The sequence below is a fragment of the Rhinolophus ferrumequinum genome, chromosome X (assembly GCF_004115265.2).
Source record: "Rhinolophus ferrumequinum isolate MPI-CBG mRhiFer1 chromosome X, mRhiFer1_v1.p, whole genome shotgun sequence".
NCBI lineage: Eukaryota > Metazoa > Chordata > Mammalia > Chiroptera > Rhinolophidae > Rhinolophus > Rhinolophus ferrumequinum.
Window position 1 is genome coordinate 16,563,383 of NC_046284.1, and position 19,293 is coordinate 16,582,675.

At 39.0% G+C, this 19,293-nt stretch overlaps 1 protein-coding gene across 6 annotated transcripts in view; it reads left to right on the forward strand.

Annotated features, from left to right (window-relative positions):
* Nucleotides 1–19,293, forward strand: part of ATP11C (ATPase phospholipid transporting 11C) — a 159,330-nt gene that overhangs the window by 135,298 nt on the left and 4,739 nt on the right. For 4 of the 6 annotated variants that reach the window (XM_033109351.1, XM_033109342.1, XM_033109334.1 and 1 more), the window contains 5 exons: nt 2,012–2,139; nt 5,215–5,350; nt 7,771–7,836; nt 9,897–10,000; nt 13,467–13,620. In XM_033109351.1, the coding sequence (XP_032965242.1) occupies nt 2,012–2,139; nt 5,215–5,350; nt 7,771–7,836; nt 9,897–10,000; nt 13,467–13,620 (588 nt within the window). Of the gene's footprint in view, nt 1–2,011; nt 2,140–5,214; nt 5,351–7,770; nt 7,837–9,896; nt 10,001–13,466; nt 13,621–13,739; nt 16,652–19,157; nt 19,249–19,293 lie in introns of those variants that run through there. The other 2 variants (XM_033109360.1, XM_033109376.1) reach the window with 2 other exon arrangements.

Genomic DNA, 19,293 nt, shown 5'->3' on the forward strand with positions numbered 1-19,293 from the left:
CGTTCACGCATGATTACGGAGTGGTCTTGTTTCTGTTCTGATCCATCCTGGTCACAGAATGGCCTTGTGCGATGCAGCAGTTCTGTGAAATGTGCATGTTTGACAGGAGGGCACCCATGCTAGGCCGGCTCCTGGATGTCAGGGGCTGCTTGGCTCTTTCTCACTTACAGCTGTCAAAAAAAAACAAATGAAAATCCTTGCCCTTCTAAAGCTTAAATCATAGCGTGAAGAAAAAGTAGACATAATAAATGTATAGTGGAAGTTAGAAGGCGATTGGTACTGTAGAGGAAAAAAATAAAAGAGTATAAAGGGGGGGAAATGTGCCTGGGAGAGAGGGAATGGCAAGTTAAATCAGGATGGTCTCACTGAGAAGATGACATCTGAGCTGAGATTTGAAGGCAGTGAGGGAGTACTTTCTGAAGGGAAAATGTTCCAGACACGGGCAACAGCCAGCTGAAAGGAGGTCTTAAGTCAGAGTTGTGCTTGACATGTTGGAGGTATGGGGAGGAAGTCACTGCTGCTGGAGTAGAATGAGCGAGGAGCAAGGGAGGTTAGAGATGGGCTCACACAGGTAGGAGAAGCCAGATCGAGTGGGGCTTTATAGCCGCCCCATAGGAGAAACTTTTTTTTTTTTTTTAACTTTCAGAGATAAGGACATTCATTGGAGAGTTTGGAAAAAAGTGCTGACTTGACTTGACTTATTTTCTAAGAGTGCTACTCGGGCCACTGTGTTGAGATTAGACTTTAGGTCATGGGGAGCAGCAGGGAGACCATTTTGGAGGCTTGCAGGGTGCTGAGAAGTGATCTGATCCTGAGTGTATTGGAAGGCAGTGCCAGTAAACACGTCGTACTTGATTGGATACGGAGGTGTGAAAATGCAGAGTCAAGAATCCAAGATTTTGGTTCTTAGAAAGATTTAGTTGCCCTTTCGTGAGGTGGGGAAGACTTCAGGAGGAGCAGGTTTGCAGTGAGGGCAGGTCTGGAGTCCACTTCTGGACGTAACTTTGAAATATGCTAGACACTCAAGAGGGCATGTCAAATGAGTAATTGGATATATGGGGACAGGTCTGGGCTAGAGATAGATTTGGGGGAGTTTTCCGTGAATGGCTGGTATTAAAACCACAGGACTGAATGAGATCACCTAGAGAGTGGGTATTAATACAGTTCCAAACCCCGAGTTCTGGAACACTCCAACAGAAGGCTCAGGGAAAATAGACTGAGAAGGAATAGCTAGTGAGGTAAGAAGAGAATCACCCATTTTCAAATATTTCTTTGACCACCTAAGTGGTACCGGGCACCAAGGTAGATGTTAGGGTCACAAACATTGTGGGGCCACTCGCTGCAGCAGGAAACACAGGAGAAAGCAGATTTAAGGGGAAAGTTAATGAGTTTGGTTTTAGACATTTTGAGTTTCAGGTGCCTATGGGGCAGCCAGCAGACAGGAGGAAATTTTAGTCTGGAGCCTAGGAAATTCGGGAGCAGAGAGAGTATCCACGTACATATATTTAGCTTTGTTTTTCTGAATACATTTATTTAATCTTTAGTAAATGGCCACATTCAGTAGTATAAATATATCCTGGAGGTGGTAGTGATATTTAAAGCCATGTAAAATATTAAACAAAAAAAAAAACAAACCTGTGAGACAGACTGGCCACTGCCTATATTTAGTTTCCCTGAGGGGTTTCTGACTTATCACTTGTTTGATCTTTGTTAGCTGAAAAATCTTTTAAAAGGTCATTAGTTGATACCTGTTAGAAATAGAGCTTATAGAGTGTAAACATTCTGAGTAAGATCCTATTCAAAGGGCATATTAATATGCTCTACAATATGGTAGTTGCTTTTCTATGGTTACCCATCAGAGTGACCTTTTTTACAGTACCTCCTTTGCTATTGTTACAAAATGTATGAAAAGAAACTCTTGTTTCAGTTTGTGCTTTCTTTAAACACATAAATATCCTCTCGCAGATGATTGTTACATACATTTCTTTGTTCCGTTGTTCCGTCATTTCAGCCACTGTATGATGCCGCTTACCTCACGATGTACAATATCTGCTTCACGTCCTTGCCCATCCTGGCCTACAGTCTGTTGGAACAGCACATCAACATTGACACTCTGACCTCAGATCCACGATTATATATGTAAGTTGAACATTACAGGTAAAGCCCCCTCACACTTTCAAAGTTGTGGGTTTCTTTTCATCTGCACGTGCAAAACAACAGAACCACCTGGTTTGATCACATGGTCCTGTTCTCAGTTTTTATCTACTTAAACCAGACCATTCAACAGGAAAATTGACATATTTGCTAGGTAGATCCTGTACTTAAATGCTTGTGAATGATTTACTGTACTCTACCATGCATAATGCGCTGCCTTGTATAAAGCGCACCCACGTTTTTAGCCCAAACTTTCAGGGGAAAAAATACTTCATTTTAATTTTTTAATTCAAATTTTTATTTGTTTACATTTGGGTACTTGTCTTTTGTATTATAAAGGAATTTTAACATTTATTTTTTTAACATATTATGGTACAAGAAATTTTATGTAACAAATAATAAAACACAAGAACAGATACAAGGGAAAAGAAATTTTATGTACCAGTAACAAATTTACAATATTTACGCATCATAAAAGGCCAAGAACTCTTCGTTGCAAGTTCGTTATAAGTTCAACAAAACCAATTATCGTATTCCAGAGTATTATTTTGCATATGGATATCATTATTGATTTCTAGAGTTACACTTTTAACTCATTAAGTATAAATAAAAGAATTAAAAACATTTATATAGATAGGAAATTAGTCTTACCATGTGTCATATGCATCCTTATTCTTCCCTCACAAATTTGGGCAAAAAATGCGCATTATACACGGCAAAATATGGTAGTTCAAAATGTTAATTTACAACAGATTATAAGCACTGCTAAATAGTGCATAGCAAATCTGTAGAGAGACTTGGGTGGTTTATTTGTATGACGTGAAGGAGCACAGATTGAGGGATTTCTTTAAACAGAATGAGTTATAAAACTCATATTTAGTAATTGTTTGATTTAACTAGTTAGAAAATACATCAAACATGCATGGAAGTAGCAAAACTAGTATTTTTTAAAGATTTTTTTTTTTGGCATTAATTTTTTTAATGTTTTACTTTTCAATTATAGTTGATATACAATATTATATTAGTTTCAGGTGTACAACATAGTGATTAGACATTTATGCAACTTACAAAGTGATCACCCCGGTAAATCTAGTACTCATGTGACACCGTACACAGTTACTACAGTATTACTGACTATATTCCTTACGCCGTACCCTACATCCCCATAACTACTTTGCAACAACTAATTTGGACTTCTTAATCCCTTCCTCTTTTTCACCCACCCCCAACCCTCCTTACCATCTGGCAACCATCAAAATGTTCTCTGTATCTATGAGTGTTTCTATTTTGTTTCTTTGTTTTGTTCTTTAGATTCCACATATAAGCAAAATCACATTGCATCTGTCATTCATGGTCTGACGTACTGCATTCAGCACTACCCCCTCCAGGTCCATCCATGCTGCCGCAGATGGCAAGAACACGTTCCCTTCCATGGCCGAGCAGTATTTCATTGTATATATGTATCACCTCCTCTTTACCCATTCATCCATTAACAGGCTCGCAGGCTGCCTCCGCGTCCTGGCCATTGTAAACAATGCTGCAATGAACATACGTAGGCACACTTCCCCTTGAAGTAACGTTTTTGGGTTTCTTCGGATAAATACCCAGAAGTGGGATTACTGGGTCCTCCTTTCTCTGTTGTTATAGCCTTTGTTTAAAGTCTATTTTGTCCAGTATAAGTATTGCTACCCCAACTTTTTTTTCATATTCATAAAATCTCTTTACTTTCAGTCTGTGTGTCTTTCCTTCAGTCTGAAGTGAGTCTCTTGTAGTTAGCCCCCAGTACTCAATATCAACTGAACGAGGATCGTTGCATTTACACTACAAAGGTGTTTTCTCATTCCATACAGCACAGTGACATTCTTGGGAGTATTGACAACTGGTGTACTATTTGAGTGATTAGATACCTTTTGATAAATGTTAAGGGTAATTTGGAATAGAGGCCCAAAGAATTCTATGCACAAATCCATCTCCTTTCTGCAGCTCTGCTCCATTAGCATCAGTAGCCTTTCTTAGCATTCTGACTTGTACTGAGAAGATTGTGCTATTTTTGGCAGATTTTAAACTTTTGATCTGTGCACCTGCCATTTGTCAAAGCATGACTGTATAGTTTCAAACATGTTACTTGACTCAGTTGAAAAAATATAAAGGGTACCCCACAACCTAAAAAAGGTTCAATTCCCAGGAAGAAATCTTTTTTTTTTTAAATTTATTGGGGTGACAATTGTTATTAAAATTACATAGATTTCAGGTGTGCAATTCTATATCACATCATCTATAAATTACATTGTGTGTTCACCACCTCCCAGGAAGAAATCTTGATTAAAAGAACTATTTTAACAATTATAGTTGGAAAGCTGTGGTAGCTTGGTTTAGAGCATATGATTTGAAGTCAAATAAATCTAGGATTGTATGCTAGCTCTGTGCCTTACTAAATGAGTGAACTCTGGCATGCTGCTACACTGGTGGTTCCCAAACTTTACTGCACAGTAGAATCACCTGGGGAGCTTTCAAAATATCCTGACGCCCAGGTTATGCCTCATACCAGTTAAATCAGAATGAAGTTGGGAGCCAGGCATCAGTGTTTCGAAAGATCCCCAGGTGACTCCAGTGTGCCAAAGTTTGAGAACCATTATGACACACCTTTTTGAGGCTCTTTATTACTTGTAGGTGGGACTGATAAGAATACCTATCCCACGTGGTTCTTATGTGGATAAAAATGGGCAATATGTATAAAACTCTTAACCCAATTTCCTGACATATAATAAATACCCAATGGATGGGATCTAATTATTATTGATTATATTATTGTTGTCAGGTGTCCAGAATTTTAACTTAGAAGTGCTTAGAAGTTTACCCCAGTGCCTCAGTCAGGAGGTGCTTGCACACAGATAGCCCTGCAGCTCAGTCTGGCCTTTTACCAAGAAACAAAAGTCTTCCAGTCCCTCAGGAAGCTAGCTCCCTTCCTTATACCAGGGTCACTTTTGGCATTTCACCATATCTTTAAATAAACAGCCTACAGGGATTCATTAACCTGTGTTTCTTCTCATTTCTCAATAGGAAAATTTCTGGCAATGCCATGTTACAATTGGGCCCTTTCTTATATTGGACACTTCTGGCAGCGTATGAAGGAACAGTGTTCTTCTTTGGGACTTACTTTATTTCTCAGACTTCATCCTTAGAAGACAATGGAAAGGTAAAAAAAGATTGTCATTACGTCTTTTGGTATTGTAAGCATGGCTTATCTTTTTTCCATAGGCACCGGATCTGTCACTCACATACTCTAGCGGTAATCATTTTCCAAACTTTTTTAAGGTACGGTATTTAGTCCTCACAACGTTTTTAGAACAATAAAAGTGCTGAAGTGAGGAATCACTTCCTGTGTGCATGGCTAACAAGAGAGCTTATGTACAGACCATTTGGAAGCTAAAGTTGGCCGTAATTTTTCTTGGATGAACAGAGTTCTTGGGACTTCAGACTTTGGAGCTCTACACTTTGATGTGAGCAAGCAAAGGCTGGCCCCACTCAGTTCTTATTCTTAGTGGCCTTCCATGCTTAGAGTTCAAGGGGCTAACTGCCTATCTTTGGAATTCCCTTGTCTTCCTCCCTCCCACCCACAAGGTGGCACAGTGTTTTGCAGAAAGGCTACACTAGTGCCTTCCCAGCCAGCACCTACATAGGTCAGCACCTGCACTGGGACATTTTGCCCTGGCCGTGCTGTCGGAGAGCATTGCTGATGGGTGAGGTCTTCCCGCAGCCACTCAGTGGGACATCAAACCCACTACCTTGCATGCTGTTTTCACTATGTCCTCTGCTACTTCTGGGCTTTCTCTTTTTTTTTTTAACTTTTATTTATTTTAAGTGTGTTTTTCCAGGACTCGTCGGCTCCAAGTCAAGTACTTGTTTCAAGGTAGTTGTGGAGGGCGCAGCTCACAGTGGCCCATGCGGGGATTGAACCAACAACCCTGGTATTACAAGCATCATGCTCTAAAACTGAGCTAACCGGCCGCCCCGGGCTTCCTCTTTTGTGGTCACTCGTTCTTTACTCATAACATGAAGCAAAGCTGAGATTCAAAAAGAACTTACTGAGTATAACGACTGTGTCTAGAACCTAGACAGTCAACATCTGTTACAAACGTGATAGGCTCCGTGAATTTGAATGATACTTTGAAATTAGGTACTACAGTCAAAACCCCTAATTTGGACTGACAGAAGTCAGTTTAGTGTGAAGCCATTGAAATTGCTGATCACCAAGTAACTTGTGAGGAAATACAGATCTAGTCTTTCAGTAGCGCTTGCCAAGAAGCATGCCCTTCTACATCTCTCTGTGTCCTCGGGCCAGTCACTTCAGCTTTCCAAGTCAACTGTGCCCATCACTAAGAAGAAGGGATTGGAGGCAGCCGGATGGCTCAGTTGATTAGAGCGCGAGCTCTGAACGACAGGATTGCCGGTTCGATTCCCACATGGGCCAGTGAGCTGCACCCTCCACAACTAGATTGAAGGACAACTACTTGGAGCTGATGGGCCCTGGAGAAACACACTGTCCGCCAGTGTTCCCTAATAAAAATTATGAAGAAAAAAAAAAGATGGGATTGGATTTTATGCTTCTCACATCCCTTCAACTTTATGACTGAATCTGACTTCTTATTTTATTTTTATTGGCACATAAATTATATAGAGCTGACTCTTGCTTTTAAAAAAGTTTGCTGCTAAATAGGCGGATACTGTCCTGTAGTCCTGTTGAGATGGTTCGTTTGCTCAGCAACTTCTTCAGGTGGTATATGGGAAGGCTTAGCCCTACCTGTGTCCAGTTCGTCACCCGTTTTGAGTTCCTGGTGTCCAGATTAATTTTAATTAGATATTACTGTATATGTCATCATCCTTCTGAATGTTTGCTAAAATTACAATTAAGTATTAGGACTGCTATCAGCAACTAAACTTAACGCTCATGTATGATTTGATCAAATTTTTTTTTTGCTTCTATTAACCTTAATTTCTTGTTTTTATTTTTTGAAAACCTTTTACATTTCATTTTCTGTTTTAACGTTACGCATTCAGATCTTGACAGCATTTGGTAAGCATATGTGCCATTCATTGCCATCATTTGGATTTTTACATGGTCTCTGCTTTTCTTTGATGTGCACACGCTGACAGCTCTAATATTTACAGTCAAAAAGTAGACTCTGTTTTAAAAATGTGAGTCCATTTCTCTGCAAATTCTTATTTCAGAGCTTTAGTTTTATATTGTAGGAAAAGCCCGTATCAATCTTTAAAAACGTGAGTCCTCCAGTGATTTGCTTTGATGAACATTATTGTTTGTAGAACAAGGTTTTTCTTTTTTGTTTTCTGCCTTTATCATACCGGTGTTTTCCCTGTTTGATGCTGCATGGAGTAATGGAAATAAATTCTACCAACCACAAATGTAGTGCATCTAATCAAGAAAATTTACGGTCACTGTAAAAGCCAGCCTTTTGGCCTGGTCTTTTGGCCAGATATTTCCCTAAATAAGTCATAGAGAAATCTTTAGCAGTTACACACAAGATTAAACTTGGTTTTTTGGTTTTTTTAAGCAGGCTTGTGTATTCTTGGTACATGTAATTGTTCAATGTTTTTCAGGTCATTGGCAACTGGACTTTTGGAACCATTGTTTTTACAGTCTTAGTTTTCACTGTAACTCTGAAGGTTAGATTTTTATTTATTCAAAATATTTAATACCCTTTTGTAATAGTTTCTGGTCTTAATCTTTATTTTTATTGCAGGCTGTTATCCAAGTCTGAATACTTACTAAGATATGTATGATATTAGAGATTTGGGCATTTGTATACCATTTGTGATTTATTGTTTACTGTATATTGTCTAGCCTCTTTAAAGTTACATATCTGTTTAAGAATGCCAGGCCTTTAAGGAATTTGGGTACTTAAGACAGTTGAATAGGTGTCCATGAGCAAAATATATATGCAAAAGAGCTTGGTAATGATGAAATTTTATATAATGTATTCATCACTGAAATTTACCCATATTGGTAATGAAATGCGTAAAAATATACAGCAGATAATATACAAGAAGGGGAGTTGGGGCAGAATCACTGGCAGCCATATAATAATGGCTCTGAGGCCATGATGAATGCACCCTTCATTTTCCTGAGTTGGGACTCTTCTTAACAGTTGGAAACATAATCAAATTTTTTTGATCATTCCAGTAGTAAACACCTCACATGGGGTCCAAACACCTCACATGGGATCCAAGAATGAGTACGTTCAAATGAATTACAGTATGCCTAGTCTAGGTCAGAACTCCAATTCAGAAGTATAATTGACAATAGACTTCTAATCATTTCCCCTCTAAATTTTTATTTCTGGGTAATTTCTTATACCAAACAGAACTAGCATATGTTTGCATCTACTATTTCAATAATATTTTAGGACTACAAAAAAACGTTACCACTTGCCTCACTTTAGCTACTCACTAGCAAGGTGTCGTCGGGCAAGAGGCTTTGTTTCTCAGGACCTCCATTTCCTCTTCTATAAAAGGAGATAAAAGTAGCACCCACCTCTCTAGGTTCTTCTGTGAGAAGTCAATGGTGATACATTTAAAGTACTTAGAATGGAGTCCAGCATATAGAATGTGCTCAGTACAGTAAGTGCTAGTTGTTATTTATTATTATGTTTCAAAGGATCTTGTTATGAAATGGAAGCCTCCCGCCCCTTTTTTCCCCCTGGCCTTGTGTGTGGCCCCAGGGCTTCCAAGTGTCCTTCATAAAGTTGGCCTCACGTGTCCCTCAAAAGACATCCACTCCCTCCTCTTTGGATGGGTGTTACTGTGACCTTTTCGCTAGCAGCCCAGAGGGTGAGAACCCGCTACTGGGCTACATTAACAATGTTATCAACATCCTGTTTGTGAGTGAGAAACTAGAATGGAAAGATGAGGACCATGTGTCACAGCAAGTAACAAAACTGAGATACCACCTCCTCTTCAGTCATTAAATGCCCTGGATATTATTAGTCCTTGTGGCCCAGAAATTTGAAACAAGCAAAACAGACCATACTTTTTGTGTTTAGATTGCATTTGAAAATCCCAGGTTCCACAATCTGAAGAAACAATCAGCCCTGGCAGGAACATGAAGGGATTAATATCTAAGGCGACTGAAAATGTTATTAATGTAATTGAGGAGGCAAGGATTTTGCAGTTGAAAGGCACACTCCGTAGTGTGTATAGAGCTAGTTTCCTTGGCATTTTGTAACCCCCATCTGTTGTGTTAGAAATACCATGACTCCTTTGTATATCCTTCCTAGCTACCCAGGTCTTCCTTCTCCTACTGCTTTTCATTATACCTGCCTCCACCAGTTAGGCCTCCTCCTTCTGCCATCATTTCCCTGGCTGCCACTACCTGCAGCCTTGGGCCTCCAGACCCCTGGATATTACCATTACCTTATTCTTTGCCCTTCCTTCAATAGTGAGACATCATCGGTAGCCCCATACCTTCTGGCTGCTTGCTTAAGCCCATCTCCACACCTGTCCTCTAGAGCCTAGAGGCCTTGGGGCAGAGTTCAGCTCTTTCATACCCTAGCTCTTTGAAAAGCCTGGACTCTGTTCACTTTAGTTCCATTTTTTTCTTGAAGCTTGGCCCAAGCTACATCCTCCCATAGGTATCATATCGTATACAAGTTATCAGATCCCGTAGTGTATTATTGCCAGGTGCAATTTGTACCCATCATGAAATCTCTTGTGTTCTATCTTTTCAGCTTGCCTTGGATACTCGCTTCTGGACGTGGATAAATCATTTTGTGATTTGGGGTTCTTTAGCCTTTTATATGTTTTTCTCATTCTTCTGGGGAGGAATTATTTGGTAAGCAGCTGTATATGTGTGAGTTTTACGTAAATAATAAAATAGGTGTATGTGTATATATACGTTGTATATGCAAGCGTTAATTATATGCTTTTAAAGTTTTGATCATGATGGCTGGTCTTCAGTATAAATGGACTGGAAGTTACTAGCCAAGAACACTGCTAATTTCAAGTAAGAAATCAAATACAAGTAAATACACTGCACGGGTTACTCAAAAGACCTCCCTTCTGGTAGCCCCTATCAAGTCTTTCAACATGAAAGTGTGCAAACATCTCTCTATGAAGTGAAACTGTAATTTCTAGCATGATCTCCCATGTGATTTCTGGTGGAAATATTCATCCTGTAAAGTTTCTACACAATTTAGTGGCTGATAGGTATCATTATTATCTACTTAGACCCTGTTCTCTCCTTATGGTATATAACCGTCATTTATGTCACTGCAGATGTGCTCATGGTATAGAATATGTACCACTTAATACTCAGAGACTTATATCTTGAAATCACCTCGTCGTTTTGTGGGTAATGGCAGAATCTACAGCTTGGCCTTAAAGTTCATTCAGTTCATTTTGCTTTAATAACATGTATATTCAGACTCCATTTTGAGCAAGGTACTCTGGGATACAGAGATGAATAGACCATACCCTTGCCTCAAAGACATTAGAGTCCATTGAGGGACACATAACTGTGATTGGGAGACTTATAAGGAATGAAAATAAGTCACATTTCCCTCTCCTTTCCTTACTCCCGGAGGCCGGTACAGTTGACCCTTGAACAACATGGGGGTTAGGGACGCCGACCCTGTTGCACAGTCGAAATTCCACATACGGTCTTTTGACTCGCAACAACTCAAACCTGCAGCCAGTCATCCCTTGGTATCCGCTGGGGATTGGTTCCAGGACCCCTGCAGATACCAAAATCCGCAGATGCTCAAATCGTTGCTATGAAATAGCATAAAACAATGCATACAGTTGGCCCTCTGCACTCGGAGATTTCCAACCACAGATCAAAAATAATGTTTTCCATCTGCAGTGAGTTGACTCCATGTATGCGAAACCGAGGAAAAGGAGGGCCGACTGTACATTTACCTGTGTTGTTCAAGGGTCAACTGTATTTTCTTTTTAAATATCATACTTGTTTTCATGAAGCAATGGCTTCCCCTGACGAGGATGCCAGCAGCAGAGAACATTAGACTAAGCCATAAGGTGAGATTCTAGGAGTATATATTTTTACTCGTTTGAGCAAAATCATACGTACAAAACATTCCACGTTATCTCCGAGATGTGATGACCCTGTATGTGTCCCTTGAGACTTAATTAGAAGAAACTCGACTTTTTTGAAAAGCTTTTTTCAATAAAAACCTTAAGAGAAAAAAAAATATGAAAAACCTAATCACTTAAGGAAGTACCGCTCCAAAAAGTGTAATTACAGCATTTATTTGGCACCTATATAGGTAATTATTAAAGCAGTGAGGCTAAAGGAAGTCTGTTTTCTTTAATAATATACAAATGAATCAACGTTGATTAACCAACTGAAATATGCAATTGTAGGTCTGCCACAGTACATTAATTCTGTCTGTGAATCTAATAAGCATCTGAACTAATTATGCAAGTTTTCCACAAGAAGAAAATGTGTCTAGCAAACTAAACAGGTTTCTGATTCTTACCATAGACTGTTCTTTATTGATTTAAGTAAATCCTTTAAGTGACTAATACTTCATCATACCTGTTTCGATTCATTAGAGATACTTAACTGAAAATGAAATATTAATCTTTTATTTTGTGGCGTGTAGTGCTCCCTTTTAGTAGACCTGTCTGAGTTGAGCTACTACATGAATATCAAATTTATATTATAAAGCAACCGGCAAGATGTGACTAGAATCTGTGAAACTGCAGCTGAATGCTGGTTGCAGCTCATATCTCTAGAAATGCCCAACCTTGAGGTATTGTAACACACTCCTCTTTGGGAGTGGGCAGTGAGAATGATTTCTGAACTCCAAACCCAACCCGGGATAATATCTTCTGTTTTTTACTGCTCCCCTGCAAACCTCCACAGATGTCACCGAGGTGAAAAAAAAAAAATCTAGAGATATTAATCACAGAGTATTGTGTGTACTGTGCAAAGAAATATCCTGTGAGCAGCTGTCAGTTGCCTGCTGGACCCTTATTATGGCTCAGTTAACTGCCTAGAAAATTAGGGTGCTCTTCAAAACTAGAGTGCAGGTAGAGCGCTGCAGAAATCTTTTCTGTATGGTAGGGACCCAAGAAATCCTGTTTAGCCCAGACCTCGTAATTTTCTCCACGTTACCTTCCTCATTTTTTGCCACACGTTTGATTTTTATTATGTTACCTAAGAGTGCACAAACATCCCATTTTTAAATGAGAAGCCAGTTTATCTTGAGTGAGCATCATGCATGATCTACTAAATGGGACCAACCAGTTACCTACCTAGGGCTCCTAATCCAAGGATAGTCTGATGTGCATCCTGACCTTGAGCATCCGCTCTGTGGTTCAGCTCAGGCAGGGGAAGGGAACCTGGTTGTGCTTCTCCATAGCCACCTAACAGTTCAGTAGATGACTTGGAAGGAAATGCAATATCAGAATGAGGGGTCCTCTTGGATTTCTGGACTCCAAGGCTTAATATCCTATTAGCAATATTCTGCTGTCTGTCAGCCTATTTTGCACACACTGGTTCTCAATCTATCATGCCGGGGTTGCCAAAAAAATGTATACAAGTGGACACTTTGGTCAACGTTGCTCAAGCAGTAGTTCGCTGTAATCAGAAGTGTCTGGATGCTGATGGTAACCACGTTGAGCACCTCTTGTAATTGCAGACGTCAAACGTGACTTGTAGTCATCTTATGTTATTGGTATATATTGAGTATTACAATTTTAATACAGTTTTCCTTTCTTAAAATGTGTATACATTTTTTTTTTGGCACTCTCAATATATTTGCGGGTGAAAATGATACATTCCTCCCATTTGAGAGCGATAAGCTCTACAGTCCTTTTTGTATTTGCATGGGGGTACTTGGGGAGTGTTATAAAAATGTCCTTTAAATTTTGAATATAGAGCACAAATCCGCTCTCATAGTAATAAAACAGCCGAAGAAATACAATGCTAGTTAGCATAAAATTTAACCATCATTTTTCTTGAATATCTTTGAAGCTCCAGAATTTTCTAACGCAAACAAAGACTCTCCAGTTGGCAGCTTTAAGGTTGATTGCTTGTTTGTTTCTAAGTCAAAGGCATTTTATTATCTTTTTTCTTTTTTGATTATCATTTCATTTCTTTCCAAACATTTGATAAATGAAATCTGTTTACTACTTTTGGAAATTTTTTTAAATTAATTTTATTAATGTGAGTAAGGAAAATTTCCTCTAAATACAAAAGACAGTTTCAATTACACTTCTGTTTCATATGACAGGAACTGATTTGTTTTTCCATTTGTATTTTCTTTCTACTCTAGGCCTTTCCTCAGGCAGCAGAGAATGTATTTCGTATTTGCTCACATGCTGTCTTCTGTCTCCACCTGGTTGGCCATCATTCTTCTAATATTTATCAGTCTATTCCCCGAGATTCTGCTGATACTATTAAAGAATGTGAAACGAAGAAGTGCCAGGGTAAGAACTAAGTTTATACTGCAATCTGATTTTTGGAAGGGGCTTCAATATCTGCCGTGAACTAAAAACCTTCTTGAGAGAATTGCATTAGTTACAGCATGTTAAACCCCTCCTTACAGGTTCATCACTTAATTTCCTCTTCTGCATAAAAAGTATAGTAAAAACTTCGTTATCCAATGCAGGTGGTAAGTAGATTCCTTAATAGTGTTCTATGTGACCTTTAGCAGTCCATATGGAGTATCTCATATGCTCCATATGGAATTTTAAATGGAAAAAATGGTGTTTTTCTTTAGCCTAGAATTTTCACATCAGGAATTTACACTCCACACCAACATTCCAGCTTTAACCTTAGACATTTCTCTATGGGTTGTTTGCATATTTTTTTCAGTTGGTAATCCCAATTTTCCTCTTTCAAACCTTTCCCCTTCCTTTAATTATAGTGCTGCTTAATCTCTGTGTTGCTTCTAGCCCTGTCTGTCCAGCAGTATCATTGAACCAAAGAAAATTGTCTGGATGTGGTTTCTGCATCCTCACCCTCCTGAACACACTTGTAAAAATTCAGAATTGTTTTATAAGTGTGTTTTTATTTTTGCTGCTTAAATTGTAAATTTTTTTGCTGGAACGAGAAGTTATTACCCTCTGTCAGCCTAATTGCTTGGCCCTGCATTGTCTGATATCTTTTGAACATTTCTTAAAAAGCCTTTAAATTGAAAGGGGTAGATTAGCCTGGGGGAAAAAAAGCTTCCCGCAAATTTTGACCAACAGGTTAATTAAATATGTCATAGTCTTCCTGCCAACACTAGCTCATTTTGCCAAAGAAAGCCCTGTTTCTGTCATCTTGGCACCAAGTAGATCTTGTAACCCCTCTAAGGCAATATTTTCAGGAAATGATAATGTAAGCTATATCTACCTGATCTATTTGATCAAATTTGCCCACCAGTTTAGGCACAAAACTGGTTTATCTGATTTTGGGGAGACCTATCGAATTGATAGAATCCAGTGGGTGTCATCTTACAGTCATAGGGAACTAAAATGATTATGGCGGGAATATCTTCAGTAATTAGATGTCTGAAGAGTGGCTTCATTGATACAAGTCAGTATCAGCCCCAATCAAAAGCAGCAGATTATCGGTGGCGTCAGCTGCATTGATACTTGGCATACAAGGCTAGTCAGTGTACAGTTAGGTGGTCAGAACTGGCCTTAACTCCCTGCTTCTGAATGCCTTACAGCTGGAACTGCACCCAATAACCTTAACCTAGCTGAGACTGCCTTAGTCTACTCTTCAATCCTCCCAGTAGACCCCCAACTACCTCTACCCTGGGGTTTAGTCTTCGGATGGTAAAGTGACATTCTCTTGTCTGATTATACCTTATTATCAGTTAAACAGGAGTGAAACAGATCAGTAAAACCGGTTCCTCCCAGAAGGGCTCAAGTGGCAATTTGCATGAAGCGAAATAAATTTAAAAAATCACAGTAAGAAGTGGTTTGGTGCCTCGTTATAATAAAGAATTTGTCTGGGAAGGATCTCGGAGGTGCTCTTCCATTGTCCCTATTTGGAAGTACACGTTGGGGTGCTCCTAAATGTTTTTCTTAGTTGGGGTAATGGAGCTCATACTAAATAATGGCTCACACCCAGCTTCATGTTCTCAAGATGATATGATACAAAAATCTCAGAAATCAAAACCTTCAAACATATTATCTTATCCTCTTCTTTAGGCCCTTTATTTTTTTTAAAAAAATTAGATACTGGCTGGAAGTGACTTTTATATAAATCAAATGGCCAGTAAATATTTTAAATGTTTTTATCTAAACTAAATGGAGGGATGCCATGAAGCAGTCATAGATAAAGACTTAGGACATTTTCTTTCCCTGCAAACAGCAGATTCCTAACCTCTGTTGAAAGCATAGAGTTCTGAGCCTGCAGCCCTTTTTACATAGTAGCCATAGAATGTTGCCAGGGATTCAGCATGAAATTTGTTTGCCATGGGTTGTGCACATGATAGGAGCAATTCTAGTAGCTTGGCATGCTGATATGCTAGAACAACCAGGGGAATTTCCATCATCACCTTCATTCATTCAATCATTCATTCATTTATTCCTGCCCGCAATGAACCAATGAACATGTTGAACCGCCTAATGATGAACATCTCTCTTTATATCCAGTGTCTGAAAGGCTGAATGGTTTTTCAGACTCCATGGGATTTTGAGAGTTGCAGATGAGACAAAACATTGTGGCCACTCAGCAGTGCTGCCACTTTTTTTTCCTTGTGAGGAAATGCAAGAGCAAAGTAGTACCAATGAATGCATAAAGGCCACCTAAAACATGGCAGCCACAGCTATTCTGATGAGTCACGTCCATTTCCATAAGGCCCTATGTGGCTATATCAGAGAGGCGGAGTCCACTTCTAAGGTAAAGGAGAAGGAATATCTTAATGACCAACAGTCTGACATCCGGGTGACTTCCTGCTTTGTTCAGTATCCCTTGTTAAGGCATTAGCCTTGTTTTAAAGTGAGGCGAAAGATTATTTTACACTGGGTTGACCTCATACCTGACCAGGTTGAGAGGGATAAAGGTATGGGATAAAAGGTATATCCCTACCTAAAAGTAGAAGATCCCTTGACTTCCACCAGTAAGTATCTTGGATACTTAATATACACGGCCAAGAGTAAGCTCCAGTGCTATATCCTCATATGGGTCTTGGCAACTGCTTTGAGAAGGAACTTAGCAGTGAGTAGTGAAGATGTCTCTGTGGCATTTGAAAAAGATGCTAAACAATTTACATTTCACAATTACAGAAGCAGCCTTCGGGTGAATTCCATTCAATTCAACACATTCCCTCAGGGTCCACTGTAAGTTCTTAGGTTGGTGCAAAAGGAATTGCAGTTTGAAAGGTTAAAATCAATTGCAAAAACCGCAGTTCCTTTTGCACCAATGTAGTAGCTCCTGTACGAGGTGTTGGTAATTCAGGGAAGAATCAGATGGGGCCCCAGCTCACAAGGAGTCTTCACTCTAGTTAGGTTACAGAGGGGGATTCAGAGGGAACACTCCTGTTAGCAGGTATCAATCAGAATAGTAGACACAGTGATACGGCTCCTTATCATACAACTCCTTATCATACAACGGAGGTATTTCAAGGCCCCAGTCACTACTTCCTAAAGCCTCCAGGGAAAAGGCTGGTATGGTGGCCTCCATCTCAGCCGAGTTCAGTAGCATTATAAAGGATTCTGCTATCTTCAAAAATAGGTTCCCTCGGTCATTTAACTCAAGGGTGTAGTTATGCTACATATTCCTTAGCTATATTTTCAGCAGTGTGCTTCATTTTTGAGCTAAAATCTCATCGTAAAGGATCATAGGGCTTTTCTGTAGCTTATAAATTGACAAAGCCGCACCACCATACTGCTAATCGTATATGATGAAACTGCCACTGAGCCCTGAACAGTAGAGTAGCAGGATAACACTTCACAGGAAATTTCAAGTTTAGGATTTTTGGTGTTTCAAAAAGTTGTGTTCTCTAAGCACAGTTATTTGGCTATCTCTCAATGAGTGAAATGTACCTGGACTTTCTGGCTAAGTGGTATACATACCACTTCCCATTTCCGGTGGAGGAATGTTCCCCGTATCTTTAATGTAAGTTTTCCCATGTAAACCACCTCAATCAAAAGGAAGGTTGACTTTGCCTGCTAGACATGGGAGCACTATAATCTAAAGGGAATGGACCCAGCAACCTGGCAATGCCTAGCATGGGATGTTTGCACAAACCAGGAGAAATATGCCATTATATAGGAAGCTCATTCAGAGTGGAAGACAGGAAAAGGAAGAATGTCAGCTGTCTGAGCAAACTTCCCAGAGAAAGCATTGGAAATTTTGGAAAATACAGTTTATCCTTATAATAACAATGACAATTATGATTACTATTGCAATGCTGACAGTGTCATATGACAACCATGGGTTCTGAGGATAATAGCCCTGTGAACTGGGTTAGACCAAAATAAAGTTGAATCTTAACGTTGTGGCTGTTGAGATGGACCTTTATGCATTGGCCTCTTTGACCGACTGCCAACGGAGCCAGTGTCAAAGCTCTATAGATGAGCGCAAAGGAATGTGGAAATTTCATACTGTTTTAGCTCATTATCTCCGTCCTTCTTACCTGTCTCCCCCACCAGTTGCTAGCTGTATCAATTTTTGATTGCTTTAGATGCTTTTTCCATGCTCTCTACTGCCTTCTGTACTTGCATATTTCCTTTTTTTTTCCTCTATAAAGTAACCTAATCTGTAAGCCCCTAAAATTTATGCTGCATAGAAATACTTTTATCTCTCTGACGGTTGGGTACAAGGTTTTGAGCACACCAAAATGTGCTTCTACAATCTTAACTATATTAAACACGGGGTGGGGCCTTGCTATCATGTTAATCTTGTCAAGTTTTGGCCCACAAAATAGAAGACAGAGCAATTATTAAAAAAATTTTCAGAAATTAAATTTTTATTTAGCTTTATATATTTGTAATTTGCATGTCACCTACTTGAAGGTAAAATATTTTATAAAATTTTAGCATACTTATGTTAAAATATATAAATAAATCAAAGTATTTGCCTTTAAATTTTAACTGTTCATTCGACTCTGCTGGACACAAATGTTACTTTAACTGGTTTCTTTTCTTAAGCCTGTTTTCCTTAGTCACTAAGTAGCAGATATGGGTAATTAGCCGAATTGTTAATCTCATCCCCATAGTTAACCACTCACCTTGTGCTTTGCTTGGGCACTGCAAGAACCAAGTCTGTAAATTAGCTTATAGCTTCAGGCACAGAATAAGAAGAGGAAAAAGTAGCCTTTTAGGTTTTCTGATTGAACTTTAAGCTATCAATGCTTACTTTTTCTGGGTGTTTTAAAGGAAAAATTCATAGCTCTTTAGCCTACCCTTTTAAGGAGGTCTCTGTAGGAAAAGGAAACCCATCAAATTATGTTAGAATAAAGGAAGTTAAGCATTGGCCTAGAGATAAATGGGACTAAAGTGTGATTTCACGATATATTTTCCATTTGTGTTAGTTTTGATTAGGTTTTTAACCTGCAGCTGCCTAAGGGCTGTCAGTTTCCTTCATATTGTATCTGTGCAGTTGAATAGGGGAGATTACTCACTTCAAGATGGATTGGTGATGGAGCCTGGACATAGCTCTCTGACCCCATGGATTTTGAACAATGTAGCTGAATGAATTAATGATTAGAGATAAGCCTTATTTCAATGAGAAGCATGTTTTAAAACTATTCAAAATAGTCCATTTTCCCATTAAGAAAATAATTTTAAAGTGATATACAGAGAAATAGTAGTTTGCACATACAATAGACTGTTCCTAACTCTAACTCTACTTTTACTTGTGAAAGTAACATCTTCAAAACTAACATGTCATTTCGACTTCAAATTCTCAAGGTTTCTTTTTAAATGTCTTGCATTTCAGAGAGTATTTACTTTTTTTTTTTTCGGTTTCTGCATTTCTCTTTTTCCTACTGCAATTTTCCACCTTTTGTGCAATTGTGAACAAGGTAACGAAACGCCTCCCTTCCTCAGGAACATCTACTGTCTTCATGCTTTCTCAAACTTCCAGCAATCACAGTTTCTCTTGGAGTGAATAAGGTGATTTCCTTTCTTAATGTACCAACTTGCTTGCATTCTCATTTG